The sequence below is a fragment of the Passer domesticus genome, unplaced genomic scaffold (genome assembly GCF_036417665.1).
Source record: "Passer domesticus isolate bPasDom1 unplaced genomic scaffold, bPasDom1.hap1 HAP1_SCAFFOLD_288, whole genome shotgun sequence".
NCBI classification, from domain to species: Eukaryota; Metazoa; Chordata; class Aves; order Passeriformes; family Passeridae; genus Passer; species Passer domesticus.
The window spans coordinates 1-23,323 of NW_026990067.1; the positions used below are offsets into that span (position 1 = coordinate 1).

Here is a 23,323-nt window from a genome sequence, read left to right on the forward strand (position 1 = left end):
TTTCCACAGACAAAATGATATTTTTGTTTGCTTTCAGGGTTATGTTATCCAGAAAAGGGAGAAGAAGCCAAGTCTGGAACCAGATAAACCAGCAGAAGATATCTACACGTAAATATTTGAAGTATTTCTTCCCTTTCTTTCTACTAATCTGCATAACAGAAATTAGTTTTCAGGTGATAATATCAAATGTGTATTTTACAGATATGAGGAATTTCATCCTTTCTTGTTTTCTCAACATTCAAAATGTCCCTACTTGGAATTTGACTCATTCAATAAGGTACAGTGCTTTTGCTGATGCTGTACTTGAGTGCTTGAATTGACTGCTGCTAAAAAGAGTAATTAAAACATAGGGCAGGGGCTGTTAATGAACACAGAGACCTTGGAAGGGATGAATCATTTCATGGATGAGTGTTTGATGAGAAAAAGCCAACCCAGCAGGGGTTTGGGCTGCAGCTGGGCAGTGCTGGCCCCTGAGCTCATCCTGCAGTGTGGAACCCGTGAGGGAGGGGGAGGCTTCCAGTCAGGGAGTCCCAGATGTTGTGTTCTGGAGAGCTGGAATCTGAGTTGTCTCTGCAGTTCACAGTTGTGCAGACATCACATTTACACTTTTCCTCTTCTTGCTCTGAAAGCCTCAGGGCTCCTATTTGGGGTTTCCTTGGGCATTGTCCTTTCTGCTGCTCGACTCATTAACATCTGGAGTCATTAACTGGCCTCTTGTTCTTGACTTTATCTCCAGAATTCCCACTCCACGCTCCTGCCCTGCTTCCTGCCTCAATTTCTGTCATGTCCCTCACTGATCACAGAACCCCGGGATGGTTTGGGCTGGAAGGGTCTCAGAACCTCCCCCAGTGCCACCTTGCCATGGCAGGGACACTTCCACTGTCCCACCTGGCCTTGGGCACTGCCAGGGATCCAGGGGCAGCCACAGCTGCTCTGGCAATTCCAGCCCAGCCAGCAATTCCCAGTTCCCAATCTCCCACCCATCCCTGCCCTCTGGCAGTGGGAGCCATTCCCTGTGTCCTGTCCCTCCATGCCTTGTCCCCAGTCCCTCTGATGATCTAAACAGCCCCAAACCTCCCTCATCTTGTGCTTTAAGCACAGCTGGAGCAGTTCTTAGGCACTCTGGGTCTTTGTGCTTTTTTAGGTGACCCAGTGGAGCAGCAGGGGTTCAGGGCAGGCAGATCTGCCTTTGCAACCATTTAATCTGAACCAAAGCAGCTTTTCCATCATTTCTTAGCTGAGCCATTGCTTGGCCACTGTTTTCCTTCTGTGTTTGCAGTGAGACTCAGCCCTGAGTGTCCTGCTGGGCTCCTCCCGTGGGAAGGGAAATGGGAAAGCTCCTGGAGGCTGTCTCAGCCCCTGTCACCTCTCTGGGTGCTTTGCAGCCCCTTCTCTGCAGGGACCCTCCTGTGCCTGCTCTGAGTCGGGCCAGCCTGGGCATTCTCCAACCTGACTCTCTCCTGCAGGCTACAGATGAGTTCTACTCCAAGCTGGAGGGGCAGAAGATCGATCTGAAGGCCTTGCAGCAGGTGTGTCCTCATCCAGCCTGGGCAGCTGGGGGGGCTCCACATTTCCAGAGGCCTCTCTTGCTTCTTGCAGTGATTACCTGATGCCATTTGGTAATGGCATCAGATAATCACTGCAAGATTATATATAAATATAATTTTATATAATTTTTTGTTGCCATCTTGTATTTAAAAGGAAAAACAAGCATTGAAGAAACTTGAAAATGTCCGTAGGGACCATGAGCACAGACTGGAAGCTCTCCAGCAGGCTCAGGTAAGACAGATTTTGGGTTTTAATTAAAAAAATGCACAATCACACCACCATGGGATGGTTTGGTTGGGAGGGAACTTCAATCCCATGCAGCTCCACGAGCAGGGACACCTTCCACTGTCCCTGGGGCACTGGGGCACTTCCAGGGATTGGCAGCACTGGAGCTGGATCTCCTCCTGTGCCACCTCTTCACTCCATCCCTGGATCCCTTCACCTCTGCTTCCATTGTCACCACAACTGCTGCTGAGCACGTGTGTGGCCGCACGGGCTGCGAGCTGCTCCTGTCCCCAAGGAAGCTGACCAGCTGAAGGGGGAGCTGATCGAGGTGAACCTGGAGGTGGTGGACAGGGCCATCCGCGTGGTGCGCAGCGCCCTGGCCAACCAGATCGACTGGGCCGAGATCGGCGCCATCGTCAAGGAGGCCCAGGCCCAGGGGGACCCCGTGGCCACGGCCATCAAGGAGCTCAAGCTGCAGACAAACCACATCACCATGCTGCTCAGGTGAGTGCGCTGCTTCAGGAGCTCAGGGGTTCAAAAATACCCCAAAATTGCTTTTCTGTAGCCAGAAGTCTTGGTGTTTTGTTTGCTGGGACGTGGCAGAGTGAATCCGTGAATTTTTGGTTACCTCGCTTTCAGAAATGGCAGTTTGTAGAATAAACTTGCTTTCAGTCAGTTCCTTGCACTGGAAAGGTTGGGCTCTTTATCTTCTGCTTTTGTTTTATTTTTTCCCCCCAAATTTGGCTGACTCCAGGACAAAAAAGGGTTGGCACATGAAGCTTCCTGCGTCTGCACAGTGTGAAGGGTTTGGAGGCTCCTTGGGCCATTTCTGAACTTCTGAGAGAATTCAGTTAAGAGCACATTGCACCAAGGATTAAAAATTAACCAGTTCTCTTATCTCAGCCTTATGATCTCATGTGTTTTTAGGAACCCCTATGTGTTATCTGAAGAGGAAGAGGAGGAGGATGGTGCTGACATAGAGAAGGAAGAAACAGAAGGACCAAAGGGAAAAAAGAAAAAGAATAAAACCAAACAGTTGAAGAAGCCTCAGAAAAACAAACCCTTATTGGTTGATGTTGATCTCAATTTGTCTGCCTATGCCAATGCCAAAAAGTAAGATTTTTCAGTAAATATGTGTTTTTTGAAGGAGAAATTTCTCTGGGTGCCTAGCTGTTGGTGATAATATTGCAGGAAGAAGGGTTTTGGGATATCTTGTTGAAAATGGAAATAGCAGCTTGTCCTGAGCTCTGGGATGGGAATTCCCTGGTGCAGGGCAGCTGCTCTGTGGCTCACATTGGTTGAGTTTTCCAGTTCTGCTCATGGAGCAAAAGGCAGAGGCCTGGGATGGTGGGAGAAGGATGAGGGAGTGGATCTGCTGGGACTTCAGGACACACACTTGTGTTTCACAGGTACTATGATCACAAAAGACATGCAGCCAAGAAAACTCAGAAGACAGTGGAAGCTGCAGAAAAGGTATTTTTTTTTCCCCTTGGATTTTAGAAGATATTTAAAAGGAAAATCCCTGCCACTGCTCAGTGGGAAATCCTGACCTGATCTGAGCAGCCCTAACAAAACATGAAAGGGAAAAACAATCACCCAGAGTTGTTCTGTTCTTGACATTTGGAGCTCAGTGGAGGATTGCAGATCCCTGATGGAGCCTCCTTTTCCACCAGTAGCACTGGGAATACTCAGAGCAGGTGGAGACACTGACAGACCAGGACTCAGAGTGCAAAATCAGTGGAAATCCTTCCAGTCCCAGAGCTGATCATTTCAGGGAGCAGCTCCAGGGTGCAGATTTAGGAGCAGGGCTGGCTGGAGCCTGCACTGGGATCAAGTCCAGAGCCATTTCCTACCAACTTTCCCAGTGTTCAGTGGGGAATTCTGTGATTCCTGCTGCATGGTGATGGTGCTTTCTGTCCAAACAGGCTTTTAAATCAGCTGAGAAGAAGACAAAGCAAACCCTGAGGGAAGTCCAGACTGTCACCACCATCCAGAAGGCCAGAAAGGTCTATTGGCAAGTACAGCTCCATTGTCCTTCTCTCATGTCCTGTGTCAGGATGGAGCTACCCTGCTGGATTAGGAGGGAGCTCTTAGGATTTCTGAGCACTGCACTTTGCATGGAGACTCCTTAAAGAGTCAGAGAATCCCAGAATGGTTCCCAGGGACAGCAGCCCAGAGCAGCTGTGGCTGCCATGTCCCTGGCAGTGTCCAAGGCCAGGCTGGATGGGGCTTGGAGCACCCTGGGACAGTGGAGGTGTGGTCCAGGGGGACTGGATCATCTTTAAGGTCCCTTCCAAACCATTCTCGGCTTCTTTGCTTTGAAAAACAAACAGATGAAACAAAACCTCAAAGCTTTTAATGATAAAAATAAAAATAAATAGGAGGGCTGTGCTTCTTGTTCCATCTCCAAATCTCCCTGCCAGTGATGTGTAGTTGCCCCATGCCTTGTTTTATGTCTCAGGCCTATGGATAGAAGTAAAAATATTTTCAGTCTCATAAATTGTAGGTGCTAAGATGGATATTTAGAGTTTTTATCAAAAACCACCTGTGCAATGTCCTGTTAGTTCCAGGTGTTACTCACACTGTGGATTTGCTGGAATTTGGCAGGTTTGAGAAGTTCCTGTGGTTCATCAGCTCTGAGAATTACCTGGTGATTGCTGGCAGGGATCAGCAGCAGAACGAGCTGATCGTGAAGCGCTACCTCAAACCAGGTGAGCCCATGGAGGCATGGGGGCTTTCCTCCTCCTTCCCACTTCTGTGAGTGCCCAGGAGTGACAGGGGAAGGTCCCTCTGCTTTGTCCTTGAGCTGGGCCTTGGATCAAAGGGAGTTTTGGTGGTGGGAGTTCCTCTGGTGCCACGGGGCGAGAGCAGCTTGGATGGGCTCCCCTCAGGAGCAGAGGAGCTGAATCTCCCTGGGACAAGGATGGGCTAAAAGGCTTCTGTGTCCCCACGCTGCCCCTTGCAGCCAGACCAGGCATTTCCATCTAACATTAGAGACTTCCTTGGGATGTGTGGATCTGAGGGAAGTCTCCTGTTTCCCAGGGGACATCTACGTGCACGCGGATCTGCACGGAGCCACCAGCTGCGTCATCAAGAACCCCTCAGGTACCTGTGGAGCCCTGGGGCTGGCATTGCCTTCCCTTGGCATGGGTGCCAGTCCTTCCTGGGAAGCTCCCAGGCCGGGTCGGGGCAGGATCTGATGGCTGCTGGTGTGCTGGGTGTTGCCAGGTGAGCCCATCCCGCCGCGGACGCTGACGGAGGCGGGGACCATGGCCCTGTGCTACAGCGCTGCCTGGGACGCGCGCGTGGTCACCAGCGCCTGGTGGGTGTCCCACAGCCAGGTGAGCACAGCCCCACCCTGCAGCACTGCTCCCCAGGGAGCTGGGGGTGAGCCCAGACAGATCCCACGGGTGTGGATCAGACTTCTGTGTGAGGGTCTGGAGATCACTCCAGAGTTGTGGTGGTTTGGTTGATGCCTCAGGTTTCAGCTTTTCTATTTTCAGATTCTGAGCTGCTTCAGTGTGTGGGGCTGGGCTCCACATCAGGGCATGGCTCTGATGGTGTGTAGTTCTGAGCTCTGTGCACAGAGCAGGGACACAAAACAATTCCTGCTCCAGCTGGGCACCAAGGACAAATGATCCCAATCCCAGCCCAGGAGCACAAAGCCCGTGGGCTGCAGAGAGAAAAACAAGCAGGGTGGGACTGCAGGGGCTGCAGCTGGAACTGGACACTGAACTGCAATGTGCACATGGAGCAGAGCTGAGCCCAGGGAGAGACCCCGGCAGCGCTCGTGCATTTTGGGGCCATTTGGGTTCATCTTGGGGGCAGCCCTGGCTGGGCTCTGGTGCTGCCCGAGGTGGATCCATGGAGGAGATCCTTGGAATCAATCCCTGCTTTATTCTGGAGCTCCATCCAGCCTCTGTCCTAGCTCAGCCTTCTCAAGGCGTCATTCCCTGAATGCTCCTGAGTAAATACTGGGTTTATTTCCTGAGTTACTCACCCAGGACTCCTAAAACACAGGGATTGGGTGTGATTGGATTGAAATATTCCTTAGGAAAATTCCCTGCTAAGGAGAGGAAGAGGCCCTTGGATATGGAATCCTGCAGAGCTGTTCCCAGGAGTTCAGCTCCTGTTCAGCCAGTGTTTCTCTTGGTGCTGTTGTCACCTGATGTTGGCCTTCTGTCACAGAGATTTTTTACAGTTTATTGTGGTTTTTTTTAGGTTTCTAAAACTGCCCCCACGGGAGAATATCTCACTACTGGCAGCTTCATGATCCGAGGTGAGGCACAAGGGAGCAGTGGCACTGGGATGTTTTCCCAAAACTGCTGGGCTGTCCTGCAGTGGCAGCAGATCCCAATCTTCTTCTAAGAGGTGAATTATCCCAGAAATCTGTTGGGAATGGCTTAGTCTGAGTATCAGGCAGCTGCAGCAGCAGTTTGAGCTGAGCCCTGGGCAGAAGTTCATTAACTCAGCTGCTTTTGAGCTCTCCTGTTCTCATCCCAGAGATAAAAAAGCCCCAGTGTAATTTTTTGGTAGCCTGAAGCCTCTAATAAAAATGACTTTTGGAAGTACATCCTGCAGCATGGTGCTAAACCTCCTCATGAGACTCTCCCTTTGTTTTTCAGGGAAAAAGAATTTCCTTCCACCTTCCTATCTGATGATGGGCTTCAGCTTCTTGTTTAAGGTACAGCTTTTCCCATGCAGCTCCTGCTGGCTTTTGTAATTTGCTTTGAGCTGCAGGAGGTTTATTTTCTGCATCTTGCTTATCAGAGTATTCCCAATTACTTCTTTTCCCACTGGGAAAAATCCCATAAAGAGCTTCTTGCTGATAATGGCTGTGCTTTCATTTCCATCTCAGCCCAGTGTGCTCTGTCTGCATCCCAAGCAGACTCTGGGCCTTCCTGCCTCTGCCAGGGCTGTGCTCCCAGCTCTGTTTGGAATCTGAACATTCCTGTGTGTCCCCCTGGCTCGTGGGCTTGGCACACTTGGGTCTGGTTCGACTTTCTTGCCTTTTGATGGCAGGAAGTGTTCAAAAGGGAAGAAAGGCTGAGTGAGGTGTTGTGTGAGCATCCCCAGGCCTGACGCAGAGGCTCCTCGTTCCCAGGTGGATGAGAGCTGTGTCTGGAGGCACCGCGAGGAGAGGAGGGTCAAGGTGCAGGAGGAGGAGCTGGACACGGTTCCCAGCAGTGCCAGTGAGCTGCTGGCTGAGGACGTGGAGCTTTTAGGTATGGGGGCCCTGGGGGATCCCTCAGGCCCTGGCTGATCCCACAGTTGGGATCACTGACAGGACAAAGGGGAATTGTTTCACACTGGCACAGGGCAGGGATGGGTGGGATATTGGGAATTGGGAATTCCTGGCTGGGAGGGTGGGCAGGCCCTGGCACAGGGTGCCCAGAGCAGCTGTGGCTGCCCCTGGATCCCTGGAAGTGCACAAGGCTGGACAGGGCTTGGAGCAGCCTGGGATGGTGGGAGGTGTCCCTGCCATGGGAGGGGTGGCACTGGAGGAGCTTTAATGTCCCTTCCAACCCAAACCATCCTGGGATGATGGATCAGTTCGGTGTTCCTGTGTTTTCCTGCCCTGGATGCCCCAGATGGAGGAGACAGCAGCAGTGAGGAGGAAAAAGCCGAGGCTGGGGAAGCTCCAGGGGATGTGGAAGCTCCAGAGGATGTGGAAGCTCCAGAGGATGTGGAAGTTCCAGAGGATGTGGAAGCCACAGCTGAGAGCACCCAAGAGGAGGGCAGAGCTGAGCAGGAAGGAGGGAACACTCCTGCTCCAGAGGCTGACTCCGAGGAGGAGGAGGATGGAGACTCTGAGGAGGAGCATCCAGAGCCCAAGGGGGAGGTGAAGGAGGAAGAGGTGAATTATCCAGACACCACAATCGACCTGTCACACCTTCAGCCCCAGAGGTGAGAGAAGCAGCAGCTGGGGCAGCTGAGGGTCCCCTAAAGCACTGCCAGGACAAGGCTGGGATGCTCTGCCATCCCTTCTTTCCACACTCAGCAATGGGAATGCTGGAGACTGAGCCCTGAGCTGCCTCTGCTCTGCTGAGGCTGTGGGATGAGCTCGGCTCCCTCTTGTCCCTGGGACTCCTTGGAGGGTGCAGGGAGCAGGGATGGCTGAGGCCCATGGGAAGCTGCTCTCTGGGGCTCCCTCGGTGCCCAGGCTGTGTTTGGTGCTTGTGTGTGTGAGAGGAGCTGGCAGAGAGCTAGGATTGTTTTCTAAAGTGAATCCCAGTGTTCCTGCCTTTTCCAGTCACCCAAGCTGGGATTGCCAAGCTCTGGAAAGCTGAAAGTTAGAACCAGGCTGCTGAATTTGGGCTGTGCTTGGTGTGTCCATGGTGAGCTGCCCTACGTCTGCTGATGAGCTCCTTTTCCTTGTCCCCACAGATCCCTGCAGAAGATCATCCCCAAAGAGGAAGAGCCCAGCTTGGTAAGGTGCCCGCTCCAGGGGTGGCCCAGGGCAGTGGGAGCTGCTGGGCAGGACCTGCCCTGAGCTGCCTTTCCCTCCTCAGGGTGACAGCAGGGCCCAGGGCCGGAGGCACCTCTCTGCCAAGGAGAGGAGGTGAGAGCCCCTGGCTGTTCCAGGGAATCCCAGGGTGGTTTGGGTTGGAAGGGACCTTAAATCCCATCCCATTCCACCCCTGCCATGGCAGGGACACTTCCACCATCCCAGGCTGCTCCAAGCCCTGTCCAGCCTGGCCTTGGGCACTGCCAGGGATCCAGGGGCAGCCCCAGCTGCTCTGGGTAAATGCTTCTTCCCCATTCCCTCCCCATGGCCTGGGCACATCTGTACCCACCCCAGTCCATGCCCGTTGTCCATCCTGCATTTCCAGGGTGTGGTGCTGCTCCTGTCCTTTGGGAATGCTGGCTTGGGAACAGTTTTACTGGTGGGAGGGAGAGGTTTTTCTGAGGAGGGGCTGTTTCCAGTGTTCTCTGGGTCCCTGTGGCAGGGAATGAGGGTGGGAATGCTGTCAGGAGAGCAGCAGCTTCTCTCATCACAGCAGATGAGGGTGTTGTGACTGTTCCCCTTAGAGAAATGAAGAAAAAGAAGCAGCAGAACAACTCTGAGAACTCGGAGCTGTGTGAAGAGAAGCAGAAGGAGACAGAGCCAGAGCCCCAGCCTGTGGCTGCTCCCAACTGCCCCAAGGCAGCTCCAGCCCCCCAGCCCATCAAGCGGGGCCAGAAGGTGGGCAGGGAGCAGGGGGAGCTGGCTGAGCTGTTGGCATGGGAACAGGGAGAGCAATGCCAGGGTTTGGGATCTGTGGCTGCTTTGAGGGGGCTCCCATGATGGTGCTGGGGTTAGCACGGAGCTCACTGGAACCAGTGCCTCGCTTACTGGTGAACTGCTCTGAAAGTCTGGGATACTGGGGAGGAAAGAGCATCTGTGCTTGCAGTGCTCTGCTAAAAGTTGTCATTTCTGAAGCTGTTGGTGTTTCCTGCTGCAGAGCAAAATGAAGAAGATGAAGGAGAAGTACAGGGACCAGGACGAGGAGGACCGGGAGCTCATCATGAAGCTGCTGGGGGTGAGGGGGCACTTGTCCCTTCCCCGGGGTGTGGTGGCTCTGGTCACCAGCCCTGACCACCTGTGTCACCACAGTCTGCAGGCTCCAACAGGGAGGACAAAGGGAAAAAAGGCAAGAAGGGGAAGACAAAAGAAGAGGCAAAGAAGCAACAGCAGAAACCCAAACCCGTGCATCGTGCAGCAGGAGGGGGCAAGGAGACCCTCCCAGCAGGAATTGTGCTGCACGAGGCACAGGAGCCAGCCCTGGATGAGCTGCAGGAGGACAAGGTGAGGAGTGAGATGGGAAGGTGAGCAGCTCTCTCCTCACTTGTCCATGTGTCTGTCCCTTACTGGGGTTTTGTGGCTCCTGGGAGGCTGAGCAGCTCCCCTTGGATTTTGGGCACTGTGGAGAGCTCTGTGTTTGCTGCCAGGGCTCAGGGAGCCCACTGGATGCCAGAGCAGCCCCAAGCCCTGCAGCAGTCCCTGTGGGACCCAGCTCCCAGCCCTGCTGCTGGGGTTTGCTATCTCTGAGCCCATCTCCTCCTCCCAGCTCGGCGTGTGCCAGGCAAATCAGAGGTTGGAAAGCAACACTCCACCCTCCCTCCCACGGCAGAGGGCTGCTCTCACCTTGTTGTGCAAGGAGCTCAGTCCTCTTTGCAGGGAGAATGGGGCTTTCTGGGCCTGCTGATTAAAGAATTTCTTGGGAAAGGGGAGGCAGAAGCTGCTCTGCTTTCTGCAGGCCTGATGTGTCCTCTGTTTGTGTGTGCAGGAGGAGCAGGACCAGGAGCAGCCAGGACTGGAGGTAAATGCTCATTCTGTGAGGGCTGAGGTGGGGCTGTGCTCCTGCTGGGACTGGGACAGGGAGCCCTCCAGGACTGTTTGAACCCACTTTAATTGTATTTTAAAAATTAACCTCCTTTTCTGCCTGCCCTGCTCATCTCCACATCCCCTTAAACCCAGAGCTGGCTCCAAGGACGTTTGCCCTTGGTTTTGCCTTGGTGGCTCTGGAGGATGACACAGTGAGCGCTGCAGGTTTAGTTCAGAAGTTTGTTTACATGTAAAATGTAAAACTTTTCTGTAATTACTTTTGTGTAATGACAGGCTGTGGGTGTTGCCCAGGGCTGGGAATAAGTGAATTCCTTTAAATTCCTCCATGGAGGAGGATAACAGTGTCTGCTGGGGGAGCTTTGGGTGACCCAAGACCCAGCCAAGGATGTGATTTTAGTGATGAAACACATCAGTCACAAATCCTGGCTTGGGAATTCCATGCCCGTTCCATGCTCATGGAACCATGGAATGGTTTGGCTGGAAGGGCCCTTCAGGGCTGCCTGTTGCCACCTGCTGCCCCGTGCCTCCAGGGAGGGCAGAGCACAGGTGCCAGTGGAGCTCTTTGTGTCCCAGGAGAGCGAGGCCCTGCTGGACTCCCTGACGGGGCAGCCCCACCCCGAGGACATCCTGCTCTTCGCTGTCCCCATCTGTGCTCCCTACACAGCCATGACCAACTACAAGTGAGTGCAGCACCTTCCTGGGGGGCACGTGGTGCCTTGGTTGTATTGACAGAAGCCTCTCCTCTGGGCAGGTATAAAGTCAAGCTCACCCCGGGCACGCAGAAGAAGGGCAAAGGTAGGGTGTGAGCGCCTGACTCCTGAGCTCTGCCTGCTGCAGGCAGTGGGGGAGTCCAGCTGTTTCACTCTTCCCTGTGTTTTCCAGCTGCCAAGATTGCCTTGCACAATTTCATGCAGTCCAAAGAAGCCAGTGCCCGGGAGAAGGATCTGTTCCGCAGCGTGAAGGTGGGGCTGGCTCTGTGTCCCCTCTGCAGAGCAGAGCAGAGTGGCCACAGCTGCCACTTTGGGAGGAAATGCTGCCAAAACATTGTGTGCTGCTGGGTTTGTTCAGCAGTAGTTTGTACTCCTGGGGAAGGTCAGAGAGTCCTGCAGTGCTTTGGGGTGGAAAGGATCTTAAAAAGCCATGGGCAGGGACACTTCCCACTACCCCAGGCTGCTCCAAGCCCCATCCAGCCTGGCCTTGGACACTCCCAGCTCCTCTGGGAAAGCTCTGCTGCCCAGGCTGGGGAGGACCAGGAGAAGCTGAGCCTCAGTGGGAGCACTGGGCCTTCTGTGTCTGCACTGTGTCACTGCCTGACAAAAGCAGCATCTCCAACAAACCCTCTGGGTTTGGAATTCCTGGAGCAGGGCAGGAGCTTGCACTGGAGCTGAGGTTGGAGATGTCCTGGTGCTCACCGGGGCCAAGGAGAGGATCATGCCAGTGCTCCAGAAAGGCTTTCCTGCTGTGGTCACTTCTCCTCTCCCCTGTTCCCTAGGACACAGATCTGTCAAGAAATATTCCTGGGAAGGTGAAAGTGTCTGCACCTCACCTCCAGAACATGAAGAGGAAGTGATTCCATGCTGGGGGCTCTGGCCCCACACCAGACCCGGGGCTGGGACAGACAGACACAGAGCCAGGACCAGGACTGAATTCCAGCAGCCAGGGCCTGCATTCCTGCTGGTTTAGCTGGACTCTGATACTACAAATTGCAGATAAAAGTGGAATTAAATTGCTGGCATTTGGTCAGGAATGTCCTCCCCTGCTGCTGCTTCTCTCTTTGAGCGCTCGTTCCCCTCTGCTGGGCCAAGGCTCTGGAATTTGGGGCAGGAAAACTCCAGGGTGTTCAATTCCAGAGCCTCCAGGAGGGCAGTGCCAGTGGAGAACGCTTCCTTTGGGAAGGTGGAATCTTGTTTCCCCCCAAACATCCCCTGGCTGTGGAGAGAGGAAGGTGCAGGCTCAGATCCCCCCAGCCCAGCTGTGCCAGAACCTGTGGAGGGGAGGAAGAGCAGGGCTGGGAGTCAGGATAAACCCCCAGGATCTCAGGAATTACAGCACAGGAATTGTTCTACAAGTCAACGTTTTTAATTAGTTTTTGAAGACAGCTTAAAACATGATTCCCCCTTCCCCACAGCAGCACAGCCTGGCCCTGTCCCCCGTGTCCCCTCTCCATGTCCCTGCAGCCAGGGGACATCCCTGGGGCTATTCCAGGGGCAGGGAACAGGCACAAACTCTCAGTTACACTCGCAGGGCAGAATATCTGCTACCTAAGGTTCACAACTGAAGTTCCACAACATAAAAATTCCAAAAAAAAAAACCAAAACCAAACTACAGCCAAGCAGAAAGTAGTGGTGCTTTAACATCTCAAGGTTTACGACAGTTTATCGACCGACAACGGGACAACCTCCAGATCCTCCTTCTAACTTCCAGATCCTGCTTCTCTGACCTTAAGCATCTGTGGCAGAACGTGAAGCTGTGCACCAAACACCACTAAAGCAACACTGCAGAGCCGTGCTGTGCTCGGCATTCCCAGCTCTGTCCCCATGGACATCCCCCCGCTCTCGGGGTCGGCCTCACCCCTCGGGGTGCACAACCCCACGCCTGCTTACAGCTGAAGCTCAGGCTCCTCTGGCATCAAACACATTTATTGGAACATCTCACACAAAAATAGGTTCTCTCTAGGCCATTCACATGCACGGGAGGGCGAGAAGCAACTACCTACACACAGAGGGTTGAGCCCGCGGGCCGGCTCAGGAGCCCGAGGTGTTGTTGCTGCCGAAGCGCTGGTTCACGCTGTGCAGCAGGTGCTTGGGCAGGCAGTGCCACGAGCTGGCCAGCATCTCCTTGAAGCAAATCACGGCCTCCAGGCACAGCCTGCAACACGGGGCTGCTGTCAGCAGGGAGGGGCGGCGCCGGGAGCTTGTGCCAGGGCTGCTGAGTGAGGGGAATCCTCCACCTCAGCCCTGGCTGCTGCTCCGGCGGCGTTCCGTGGAGGCAGAAATGGTTGCCAGTATTTTGGGAACATGAACAGGTCTAATGGTGACTCTGCCCCACTTGTCTTAGGATCCCAGAATGGTTTGGGTTGGAAGGACTTAAATCCCATCCCGTTCCACCCTTTTTCCAGGGGCAGGGACACCTTCCACCATCCCAGAGTGCTCCAAGCCCCCAACCTGGCCTTGGATGCTTCCAGGGATCCAGGGGCAGCCACAGCCACACCAGGGCCTCCCCACCCTCCCAGGAGTTTCCTCCTGCCAGCTAAGCTGGGACACGACAGTTCCATGCTGAAGTCTTGCCCTCTTACCTTACGAGAGATCTTGGCTGGAGGGAGAACACCAGGATTTCGTTACTGTGAGCCTGGAGAGAGGCAGAGACACAGAGAGAATTGGTTCTGTGGGCTCTCAGCAGCAGCCAGAGCAGCCCAGGCTCACACAGCCAGGGAATCCCACAATGGCTGGGTTGGAAGGAGCTTAAAGCTCATCCCACTGCAGCCTGCCTGGGCAGGGACACTGCAGGCAGCCTTCAGGTTTCCCAGCCTGAGGCATCTGCACCGAGGGACATTTCCCCCTCAGGCTTTGTCCGTGCACCTTTGTGATCCCCACGAGATCAGCACTGCAGATCCCACGGGAAAGGGAAGCTCAAAACCAACTCACAGCTTTGGAATGGGCCAGAAGGTTGTTGGCACAGCCCCCAAAGATGATCACCTCGCCCTCCTCGCTGGCACAGGCCGTGTGCCACAGCCTGGGAACAGAGAGCAGCACTGCATTAACCCAAACCCAGCCCTGGGAAGATCCCTCCTCATCCCAGCCAGGCCACAGGGGGAAAACCAGGAAGCAGCAGTGCTGTAACTCCTCAGCCTGGCTCAGGTCACTTCCCTAAGCAGAGGGAGGAAGACTCGTGTTTCCCATGCCACACTGCTGCATCACAGAGGTTGTGGGGCTTTAAATGGCACGTCACCAACTCCTGATTCCTCAGCAGGAAGCCAGGAACAGCCCTGGCTGTGCACAGGATGAGCCCCTGGCAGGACCCTGGTGACACCAGCCCGTGCCTGCGTGGGGGCAGAGCAAGGATCTGGTTCCAGTTAGCACTGCCAGATCAAACCCCAAATCCCAGGATCAAACCCTAAATCCTGTGCTTCTTGCTGTTTCACAGGCTGCCTGCCCTGTGTGGCCCTGACCTGGAATTCTGGGAGCACACAACAACCTGCACCTCTGGGACACATGGTGGGACCTCTGGGACACAGGGTTGTGAGAAGGAACCAGGGTCCCCTCTCTGACAGCCACCACCAGGGGTTTCCACACCCCTTCTGTACCCAACTTCCAGGGAATAGTCTGCCATACCTTGGTTTTTCAGAGTAGTTATGCTCAAACTGTACCCACTCGTTCTTGCTGATACAATAAATCCAGGCATCACCTGAAAACAAGCAAATTCCCAGATAAAAGCAGGGTTCTGTCAGTTCTGGAAGTTGCTGCAATATACAAATACTCTGGTGTAGCACATCCCATTTCTGTTCTTAGATAAATCAAGTATTTTAGGAAAAACCTTATAAAATACTGGCTCCTGTTTGACAACAGGTGTTTAATGCAACAGAGATTCATGGGGGTGAAGGTGGAGAACTGTAAAGCTGTCACCAATTCACCAAGTGCAATTTGCACTTTCAGATACATTTTTGGAGCAGATCAGTTGCTGGAAGTTCTAATCTCAGCAACTCCTGCTCTGCGGAATGAGGAGTTGGAGCACACAGGAGGAATTCAGAAGGAATTCAAGGCAATCATCCCAGCTGTTCCAGAGCACAAAGCCACCACCAAATCCCTTTGGAATGACTTACTCAGGGGCTGCTTGTCCGTGGTGAAGCCTCCAAAGAGGAAGAGGTGATCCGAGGAAATGGGCGTTAAGGAATGCCACGAGCGGCCCACGGGGCAGATGCCTTGGGTGAGTCTGGATGGCAATAAAAACACCCCAAATCACCATCAGGGACAGCAAAACCCCTCTCTTTTTCCTGCCCTGATTATTTTTCAGGATATTGTTATTCCTGGGATTATTATCTGCAGGACACTGCAGTGACCCAAGGACAATTTGAATTTCTTTAGACACCAAGAACTCCACATGGATCCAGTCTGACACCCACATTTCATTCCACTCCCACGTGTCCAGGTTCAGGTAGTAGAAGTCGTTCATTCTGGACTCCTGCAAGAGAGCAGAGCGTGGCTCAGCCTGCTGCTGAGGCCCGGGCTGAGCAGAGCTGAACCAGGCTGCCTTACCCTGTATCTGCCTCCAAACACGTAGCCCCTGTTCCCAACCGTGGCGCAGGCGTGGGCGGCGCGAGGGGACGGGGTCTTGCCCTGGGGAGGGACAGGGACAGCACAGATCAGTCACCAAGGACAAGAGAGGCTCAGCCCCACTCAGATTTAAGGCCAGCAGGGATCAGAGTGAAAAACCACGGCCAGTAAATCATCCTGTGGGCAGTTTTTTGATGGATGGAAGATCAGAGAACTCATTAAAAATGGGGTTTATTTCTTCCCTCTTGAAGTGTATAAATTCTGATTTTAGCACAGGGTTCAGCCACAGAAGACAGACTGTAAATGAGACAGCAACATAATAAATCCTTAAATTCATAAATCAAAGTGTCCAAGGCCAGTTTGGAGCAACCTGGGCGAGTGGAAGGCGTTCCTGCCCATGGCAGGGGTGGGACTGCATGAGTTTTAAGGTCCCTTCCCACCCAAATCATTCTGGGATTCCATTAAACACCATCCTGGGATTCCATTAAACACCATTTTTCTTGAGTTTCTGAACCACTCAAGACCTGTATGAAGCAATCAGAGCAATTCTTTGGCAATCTGGAGCTCCTCGTCTCACATTTCACTTCCTCCAACCCTGTGGCAACACCAGCCCATTTCCCTGTTCCTGAACACTCCAAATGTGTGTATTTGCAATTAGCAGTGTTTAATTGTCTCCTGACCACAATTCAGCCCCCCAGGGACAGGAGCCAACCATCCCTGGCACTGAGGGTGACAGCAAACCCCAGTGCCCTGAGCACAACGCAGCTGTGGCATCGACCAAAGCAAGGGACAGGAAAAAATGGACAAAGACAGATCTAAAGAAAAGGCAAATTTCCTCTTTTTGCACAGTGAATCTGTCTAAAGGAATGGTTTAAATTCAGTGGAAATGGCTCCAAGAACACTCCTAAATAACATTACTGAGCTGTGACTTGATTAACTGACAGCAAACCATTAATTACCGTAGTTATGGGCTGGCTCCAAGTGAAAGTTTCAAGGTCCAGAATGTGCACATGGTCATTCCACCCTCTAGGAAGACCTGAATTCTTAAAAAAAAAATACATAAAGAAGCAACAATTTTTAACAAGCACTGATGAAACAGTAAAAATTGAACCAGAAATGGCTTCCAGGGTTACTTACCCAAAAAGAAGTTTCATCGAATTCAAACGTTCCACGTTGCTTCCCCTCAGGAAAATAGCCATAGCCTCCAAAAAATATCAGCCTGGAGGAAAACACAGAGCAAGAGCTGTGAGAAATTCTGTCACATCTGTTAATATAAATATAAATAGAGGCTGTGCTCAGAAAACCAGGGAAGCTCCTTGGTTTCCCAGGTGAGGGCTCTGTTTGTGGCCTCACTGACCCTCCCACCCACCCTGGGTCCCTCTGGAGCTGTTTCCAGCCCCAGGCTCCCAAGCTCTGCTCCACTTCCAGATCTCTGAAGCTGTCAGGGTGTGCAGCCTGGCCACTGCACAGTGGCCTTTGTCACATTGTTCTCCTGCAGTTTCAGTGGGAATTACCTCCAAGTTTTACTTCTGGGGTTCAGCCTGTGTTAGGAACTGGCATGGCCTTGCCAGAAATTCCCACAGGATTATGGAGTGACAGAAAACAACCTGCAGCACCTAATTAACCACCCACAACTGCAGCCCTGCAGAGATTCTCATCTCAGCTGATGCTATCAGGTGTGCTAATGAGAGCTCGCTCCCCACATCAAGGAGCTGAAAAAGCAGCACTGAGGGCAATTCCACAGCACCACGGAGCATCCCCGGCTGGAAGGGACACACAAGGGGTGTGTCCCTTTCCTGAGTCTCTGCAGCAAATCCCACAGCAAGTCTAACTGGGAGCTCTCTCCACGGAGTGGCCAAGGCAGCACAAGAGTTAAACTCCAAAATCCCAGAATGGTTTGGATTGGAAGGGACCTTAAACCCCACTCAGTGCCACCCCTGCCATGGCAGGGACACCTCCCACTGTCCCAGGGTGTCCCAGTGTCCAGCCTGGCCTTGGGCACTGCCAGGGATCCAGGGGCAGCCACAGCTGCTCTGGCAATTCCAGCCCAGCCAGCAATTCCCAGTTCCCAATCTCCCACCCATCCCTGCCCTCTGGCACTGGGAGCCATTCCCTGGCTCCTGTCCCTCCCTGCCTTGTCCCCAGTCCCTCTGCAGCTCTCCTGGAGCCCCTTCAGGCCCTGCCAGGGGCTCTGAGCTCTCCCTGGAGCCTTCTCCTCTCCAGGGAACATTCCCAGCCAGCCCCAGGGTGACTGCAGGGAGGAGGAGGAGGAGGAGGGAGAAGCCAAGAGAGAGCAGGGCCCTGGCTGGGGCCTCACCTGTTCTTGTGCACCCACACCCCCAGCTTGTCCTTGGACGAGGGGGGCACCCCCTGGCACTCCACTCTCACCCACTGCAGCACTTTGTCCGTGGATCTGGCATTCAACATGTAGAACTGGGAAAATAAAGAGATTTTTTAACTCACAGTCAGCTTAAAGCTTAAATCTGCTGTTAAAATAGCAACTTTTAATTTACGTGTGTTGGTATAGAAAAGTAATAAATGAAAAGTTCTTTTCCTAGCTGAAAAGTAGAGCACTGAAAATATTTGCAACAAAAGATGGATTCACAAATCAAAAAGTTCTGACCTTTTTGCAACCTCAAACACCTTTACACCACTAACAGGGTTCTGGGCACTGAGTTTCAGCATCCAAAAGCTGTTGTGGGATACAGTGAAGGTGTGTAGAGAGCACAATCATTTTACAACTAAAAAATGGTTCAGAAGTTTACAAAGTGACATTTTTTAATGGTATTACACCTTCCCTGCATTCAGGAAGAGAACCAGCTGCTATGCTCACATACAAGAACTGAAATGTGAGAATGCCACAGCAGGAAGGGAAGAAATCACCCCTTACAAATGAGGTTTGTTTCAAACTGTCTGCAAGAACTTTCCAACTCCTAGTTTATGTTTACAAAATAAATATATGATCTTATATTTAAATGGATAAACTACATATTCATATAGACCAAAACTATTTAATTTAAACCACATTGCCAGACTATCAGAAAAGATCATTAATTAATTCTAGTTGAAGGGGTGGTGATGGGTCAGTGATCTTGGAGGACTTTTCCAACATGAATGATTTTGGGATTCTGGGATTACCACAGACTCCAGGGAACAGAAACACTTCAAGCCACCCCACACCAGTTCCAGATCAGTTCCTGATATTATTCAGGCAACTCTGGCAACTCCCATCTTTTAAAATCAGCAAACTCAGAGGCAGGGACACAATCCAATTGCTGAGGGGAATTGCACAAGGACAGAAGTGATGCCAGCTGGGGGTGTTCCTGCAGTGCTGTGAGGCTTCCAGGGCACAACCCCCATGGGAAAGGATTATGTTCTATTATTCTTTTATTCCATTAGGAAGGCATTCCTGACCTTGTTGGTGTTGCCCCGGGCGTGGTGCCCCCCGAAGAGATAAAGCACTCTGTCCACACACACGGCACAGCTGCCAGACATGGAGGGGGGAACATCTCCCTCAGTCTTGCTCTTCTTCCTGCAAAAACCAGGGTGGGATCCCTCACCTGCTCCCAGGGAACAGGGATGGCCTTCTTTGGAGGGTTTTGATTACCACAGTTCCCAGTTCTTCCCACCTTTTCAGATGTAACAATTCACAAAACTGCTATGATGGAGGGGTGGGGAAAAGGCAGTTCAGTTAATGCATGGGTTTTCTGGGGGTAGGAATCCCATCTGCCCAGCTCAGGAGCTTGGAATGCTCAGAATCCTCAGGCAAAGAGGATTCACCTGTGTAAACTGCAGGTTCCCACTTTGCTCCTGGATTTTTCCTGTTTGTAAACGTCGTAACCACAGAGAGGAGATTCCAGCCCGTGCCCCAGGCTGTCCCTGACCCCAGGGAGGGCTGGCATTGACTTCCTGCAAAGCTCTGAGCAGCTTCTGGGGCTGCATCAACCTTGAAAAACAACTCCTGACAAGGCCGAGAACTCAACAGGGATTCCCTGACCACCACTGGCATCAGAAGTGGCACAAACACAATTGCCAGCTGCAGGACAATTCCCTGTCCCAGGAATCCCAAAACACCTCACACTGATGGTCACACACTCCTGTCCAGGCTGCCTGGCCCAGCTGCCTCACCTACTTCATCCTGGAAAAACATATTGGATGCTTTCACAGAAAAAAAAACAACAACCCAAACCTGAAATCTTTGACACACTTTTACAAGAGTTTGATAGGTGGGAACAAAGAGGTCAGGGGATTCTCTCCCTGCTCAGTCCCTTTCCACACCAATTCAAGGATTTATCAGATTTTCCCCCAAATGAATGATTTACTGTACCATCTTCCAGTTTCCATGTTGTAGATCCATATTTCATCCCTAGGCAGGTAGAAGTCATAAAACCCCCGGACCTGGGCGTTCTGCAGGACAGGTCAGAGAAGGAAAAGCAGGGTTAGGAGGGTGTTTGCCACATGGAATTACAGACTCCAGGGAATGTCTGCACCCCTCTGGGACTAATCCCAGCACAGATCACAGCAGGAGCAAAGCCTGTGCTTCCCACACTGCTGTGGAGAGCAGCAATCAGCCTAATTTAGCACCTGCTGGGGACAATCAGCTCCCAGCAGAGCCAGACGGGTAAATGGAAGTTAAACCTCTGTTTTACAGCCTGAGCCAGGGAGCAGAAATGAGCCCAAAGCTCCTTTTTCATTCCCCCACCCCCTCCATGACAGGAGTTCATTTACTGAGTTCACTTTCAGTGAAACTGAAACTGAGTTTCAGTGACAATGACTTTGTCACTGAAATGATTTTGTGGCGCCGCAGCACACGCACCCCCCTGTGTGACAACAACAAACCTGGGATCCTTGCCACCCCAAAAAATTACCACCCAAAATGACAAATTAGCATTACAAAATGCAATTACAAATTACTACCCAAAAATACGGTTGTGCAAATAAAATCACCACTCCCAGGGTGCACAATTCCCATCAGACAATACTCCCTTCACCTCTTCCCAAAGGCAAACGACACCCCAAAAATCCGTGCATCTGCCAAGCTTTAACACCCGTGATTTATTCCAACGTTGCAAAACACCCCTGGGGGCCGTGTTACAAACTGCTGGCTGGAGCTGTTCCGGGGGAGGAATAACTCCCCAGAGCCGCGCCCGGGTGGATGGAAGGGCCGGTTCCCAGGCTGGAGCTGTACCTTGTATCCTCCCCAGACGTACATGCAGCGCCCGTCGGTGACGGCCACGTGCCCGCTGCGCTCCGCGGGGCTGTCGTTCTCCAGCTGCTCGAAGCCCTCCTCGGCCGGCGCCGGCAGCTCCTCGTCCGCCGGCAGCTCCTCGTTCTCGTCGGCCATCTCGGGACGTGCTGCAGGCACAGGGACGCGGAATTCCCTCAGCTCCCGGCCCGGCACAGACCCCCCTGCCTGGGCATCCCTGCGCAGACCCCCGGCAATCCCAGCCTGGCATCCCTGGCAGCTCCTGGATCGCTGGCAGCCTCGGGAATGTCACCATTCCCCGGGGAGCCTGGGCAGTGCCAGCACCCTCTGGAATAGTGGAACCTTTCCCTGGTATCCCTGACACAGTGTGGGGCTTGGAAAAGCCGGGATGGAGTCAAAAATGTTCCAGGCAGGGACTCCTCAGGGGAGCACGGCCTGTAATGGTTACAGCTGCCAGTGTGACCCAAAGTGTCCGTTTTTAAAAATATTTAAAATCTGCTCTATAAATACTTCGATTTATTTGCCCAGAGAAGCTGTGGCTGCCCCTGGATCCCTGGAAGTGTCCAAGGCCAGGCTGGAGCAGGCTGGGACAGTGGGAGGTGTCCCTGCCCATGGACAAGATGAGCATTAAGGTCCCTTCCAACCACACCATTCCAAAAATCCCCACGATGTCAAAAAAAAAAAAAAAAAAAAAAACCAAAAAACCCCCCCCCCCCCCCAAAAAAAAAAAAAAAAAAAAAAAAAACCCACACAAAAACAAAAACCCCCAACACCAATCCAAAGGGAAATAAATTTGACAGCTTTGCCCACAACAGCAGCAAGTCCTAGAGCTCTTCGGTGTCCCCCACACAAACCTTCCACAGCGGCTCAGGGCAGGACAATGTCCCCATCCCACACAAAATCCCACAGAGCCGATGTCCCCATCCCACACTAAATCCCACAGAGCCGATGTCCCTGCTCCAGACCCGTGCAGACACCAAACCCCAGCCTGTGCTGGGAAAACACGGCTCCAAAGCCCAGGGAAGCCAAACAGCCCAAATTTGTGCCCCCAAATCCAGGGAAAAGGACCTCAGAGGGGCAATCACACCCTGCATCCAGGCTGGATACTCTGCTGCTCCCACACGCCGCTCCTGAGGGGTTTTTGCTGTTTAATTTTCTCCACTCCCGCCACGGAGACGCTGCACCACCTCCGGGGGGTTATCTCTGAGCTTTAATTACGATTTCTAATTTAGATTAGCAAGCCTTGCCCACAGCCCCGTGAAACCGGCCTGCTTCGAGCTAGCGGTGTCCTCACCGCCTGGGAGAAACAACAGCGACATAACATTTATCTAGAACAGACACGCACAACATTCTGTTGCTCATTTTACCCCTCAGACACGCTGGGCCGCGTCCCTTCAGCCATCTCCCCCTCAGCTCTGCCCGCTCCCCTCACACACCGCAGCCGGCGGCTCCTCACGACCGCCTCTCCTGTCGCGACATGCCCGAGCCAGGGCGGGCCCCTCGCCACACGCTCAACTGCCGCGACATGGCGGCCGCCCGAGCGCCGCCCGCCGCTGTTACCGGCCCGAGCCCGCCCGCGTCCCTCGGAGCCCCCGAGCCCCGGCCCGCTCCTACCGCGGCCCCGCTCCTGCCCTCAGCCGCGGCCGCGCCGCAACATCCGCCGGGCGGGCGGCACCTTCCGGCGGCAGCGCGCAGGCTCCGGCTCCCGAGCGGCCCCGAAATTAACCCTGGCAGCGTCTGAAGGGCCCCCGAAACTCACCCCGGGGCACCGGGCAGCCCGGGGTTAACTCTGGCAGCGTCTGAAGGGCCCCCAGAATTAACACTGGGGCACCCGCGCACGCCGGAACTCACCCTGAGGGGACCCGAACCGCCCCAGAATTAACCCTGGGAGCGTCTGAAACACCCCAGAATTCACCCTGAGGGCACCTGAATCACCCCAAAAAATCACTCTGAGGGCACCCGAACCGCCCCGAAATTAAGCCTGAGAGCGTCTGAATTATCTCAGAATTCACCCTGAGGGCATCGGCACCCCCAAATTCACCTGGGGGCACCCGGGCTCCCCAAAGTTAACCCTGGGAGTGTCTGAACCACCCCAAAATTAACCCTGGAGCACCTGGGCATGCCAAAACTCACCCTGAGGGCACCTGAACCACCCAATCAACACTGGGGCACCCCAAAAATCACCTTGGGGGCACCTGAACGACCCCACAATTAACACTGGGACACTCAGGCCTCCATAAATTCAACCCTGGTGGCACCTGAACGACCCCAAAAATCACCCTGAGGGCACCTGAACAACTCCAAGACTGACCCTGGGGGCTCCTGAACCACCCCAAATTAACACTGGGGGCACCTGAACGACCCCAAAATTAACATCAGGACACTTGAAACACCCCAAAACTACACTGCAGACATCCGAACCTCCCAAAATCAACCCTGGGAGCAAAACTAACCCTGAGGGCAGCTGGAGCCCCCAAATTCACACAGGGGGCACCTGAACCTCCCCGAATTAACCATGAGGGCACCTAACAACCACAAAAATTTACCTTAGGGCATCAGAACCACCCCAAAATTAACCTCAGGGGCACTTGAACCTTGTAAATTCACACTGGGAGCATTTGAACTCTCCCTCCCACAAATGCAGGGAGGGAGTTCAGCACATGAGGCTGCTAAAATAACCAGTCACAAAATTCCTTTTTGAAACAAATTTGCTTCCCCAAACCTCTTTCCCCCACATAATTAATT

The 23,323-nt window shown here is 53.1% G+C and overlaps 2 protein-coding genes across 5 annotated transcripts; one reads left to right on the plus strand and one right to left on the minus strand.

Annotated features, from left to right (window-relative positions):
• Window positions 1-37: 37 nt before the first annotated feature.
• LOC135292311 (ribosome quality control complex subunit NEMF-like) lies at window positions 38-12,424 on the plus strand (the record flags this gene model as incomplete). Its single annotated transcript, XM_064406521.1, has 25 exons — window positions 38-108; window positions 202-277; window positions 1,467-1,529; window positions 1,702-1,779; window positions 2,069-2,277; window positions 2,701-2,886; window positions 3,183-3,246; window positions 3,699-3,787; window positions 4,381-4,484; window positions 4,816-4,878; window positions 5,002-5,114; window positions 5,995-6,052; window positions 6,399-6,457; window positions 6,878-6,998; window positions 7,365-7,680; window positions 8,161-8,203; window positions 8,286-8,335; window positions 8,806-8,959; window positions 9,219-9,296; window positions 9,371-9,562; window positions 10,044-10,076; window positions 10,676-10,782; window positions 10,854-10,897; window positions 10,985-11,064; window positions 11,595-12,424. Coding segments are annotated over 25 exons (2,529 nt in total), but the record flags the coding sequence as incomplete, so codon positions are not given.
• On the minus strand, window positions 12,160-22,351 carry LOC135292312 (kelch domain-containing protein 2). Of its 4 annotated transcripts, none has more exons than XM_064406524.1 (14): window positions 22,193-22,351; window positions 20,561-20,727; window positions 19,700-19,779; window positions 18,787-18,904; window positions 17,690-17,805; window positions 16,510-16,591; window positions 16,332-16,415; window positions 15,355-15,435; window positions 15,222-15,280; window positions 14,922-15,031; window positions 14,434-14,506; window positions 13,747-13,834; window positions 13,398-13,450; window positions 12,160-12,970 (listed from the first exon to the last, which is right to left on the minus strand). In XM_064406524.1, exons 2-14 carry the CDS (start codon window positions 20,714-20,716, stop codon window positions 12,847-12,849), a joined length of 1,224 nt encoding a protein of 407 aa, XP_064262594.1. In that variant the 5' UTR covers window positions 20,717-20,727; window positions 22,193-22,351; the 3' UTR covers window positions 12,160-12,846. The 4 variants fall into 4 exon arrangements, with proteins under 4 accessions (XP_064262594.1, XP_064262596.1, XP_064262595.1 ...); XM_064406526.1 differs by lacking the exon at window positions 22,193-22,351 and adding an exon at window positions 22,015-22,171; XM_064406525.1 differs by lacking the exon at window positions 22,193-22,351 and adding an exon at window positions 21,946-22,166.
• Between the last annotated feature and the right edge of the window lie 972 nt (window positions 22,352-23,323).

Bases quoted from the DNA above. Each gene is read 5' to 3' on its own strand.
- LOC135292312 (XM_064406523.1), bottom strand. The intron at 18,905-19,699 runs GTACAGTAAATC...TGGTTTTTGCAG, and splicing joins AACATGGAAACTGGAAGATG to GAAGAAGAGCAAGACTGAGG. The intron at 12,971-13,397 runs GTAAGAGGGCAA...CCCGTGTTGCAG, and splicing joins CAGCCAAGATCTCTCGTAAG to GCTGTGCCTGGAGGCCGTGA.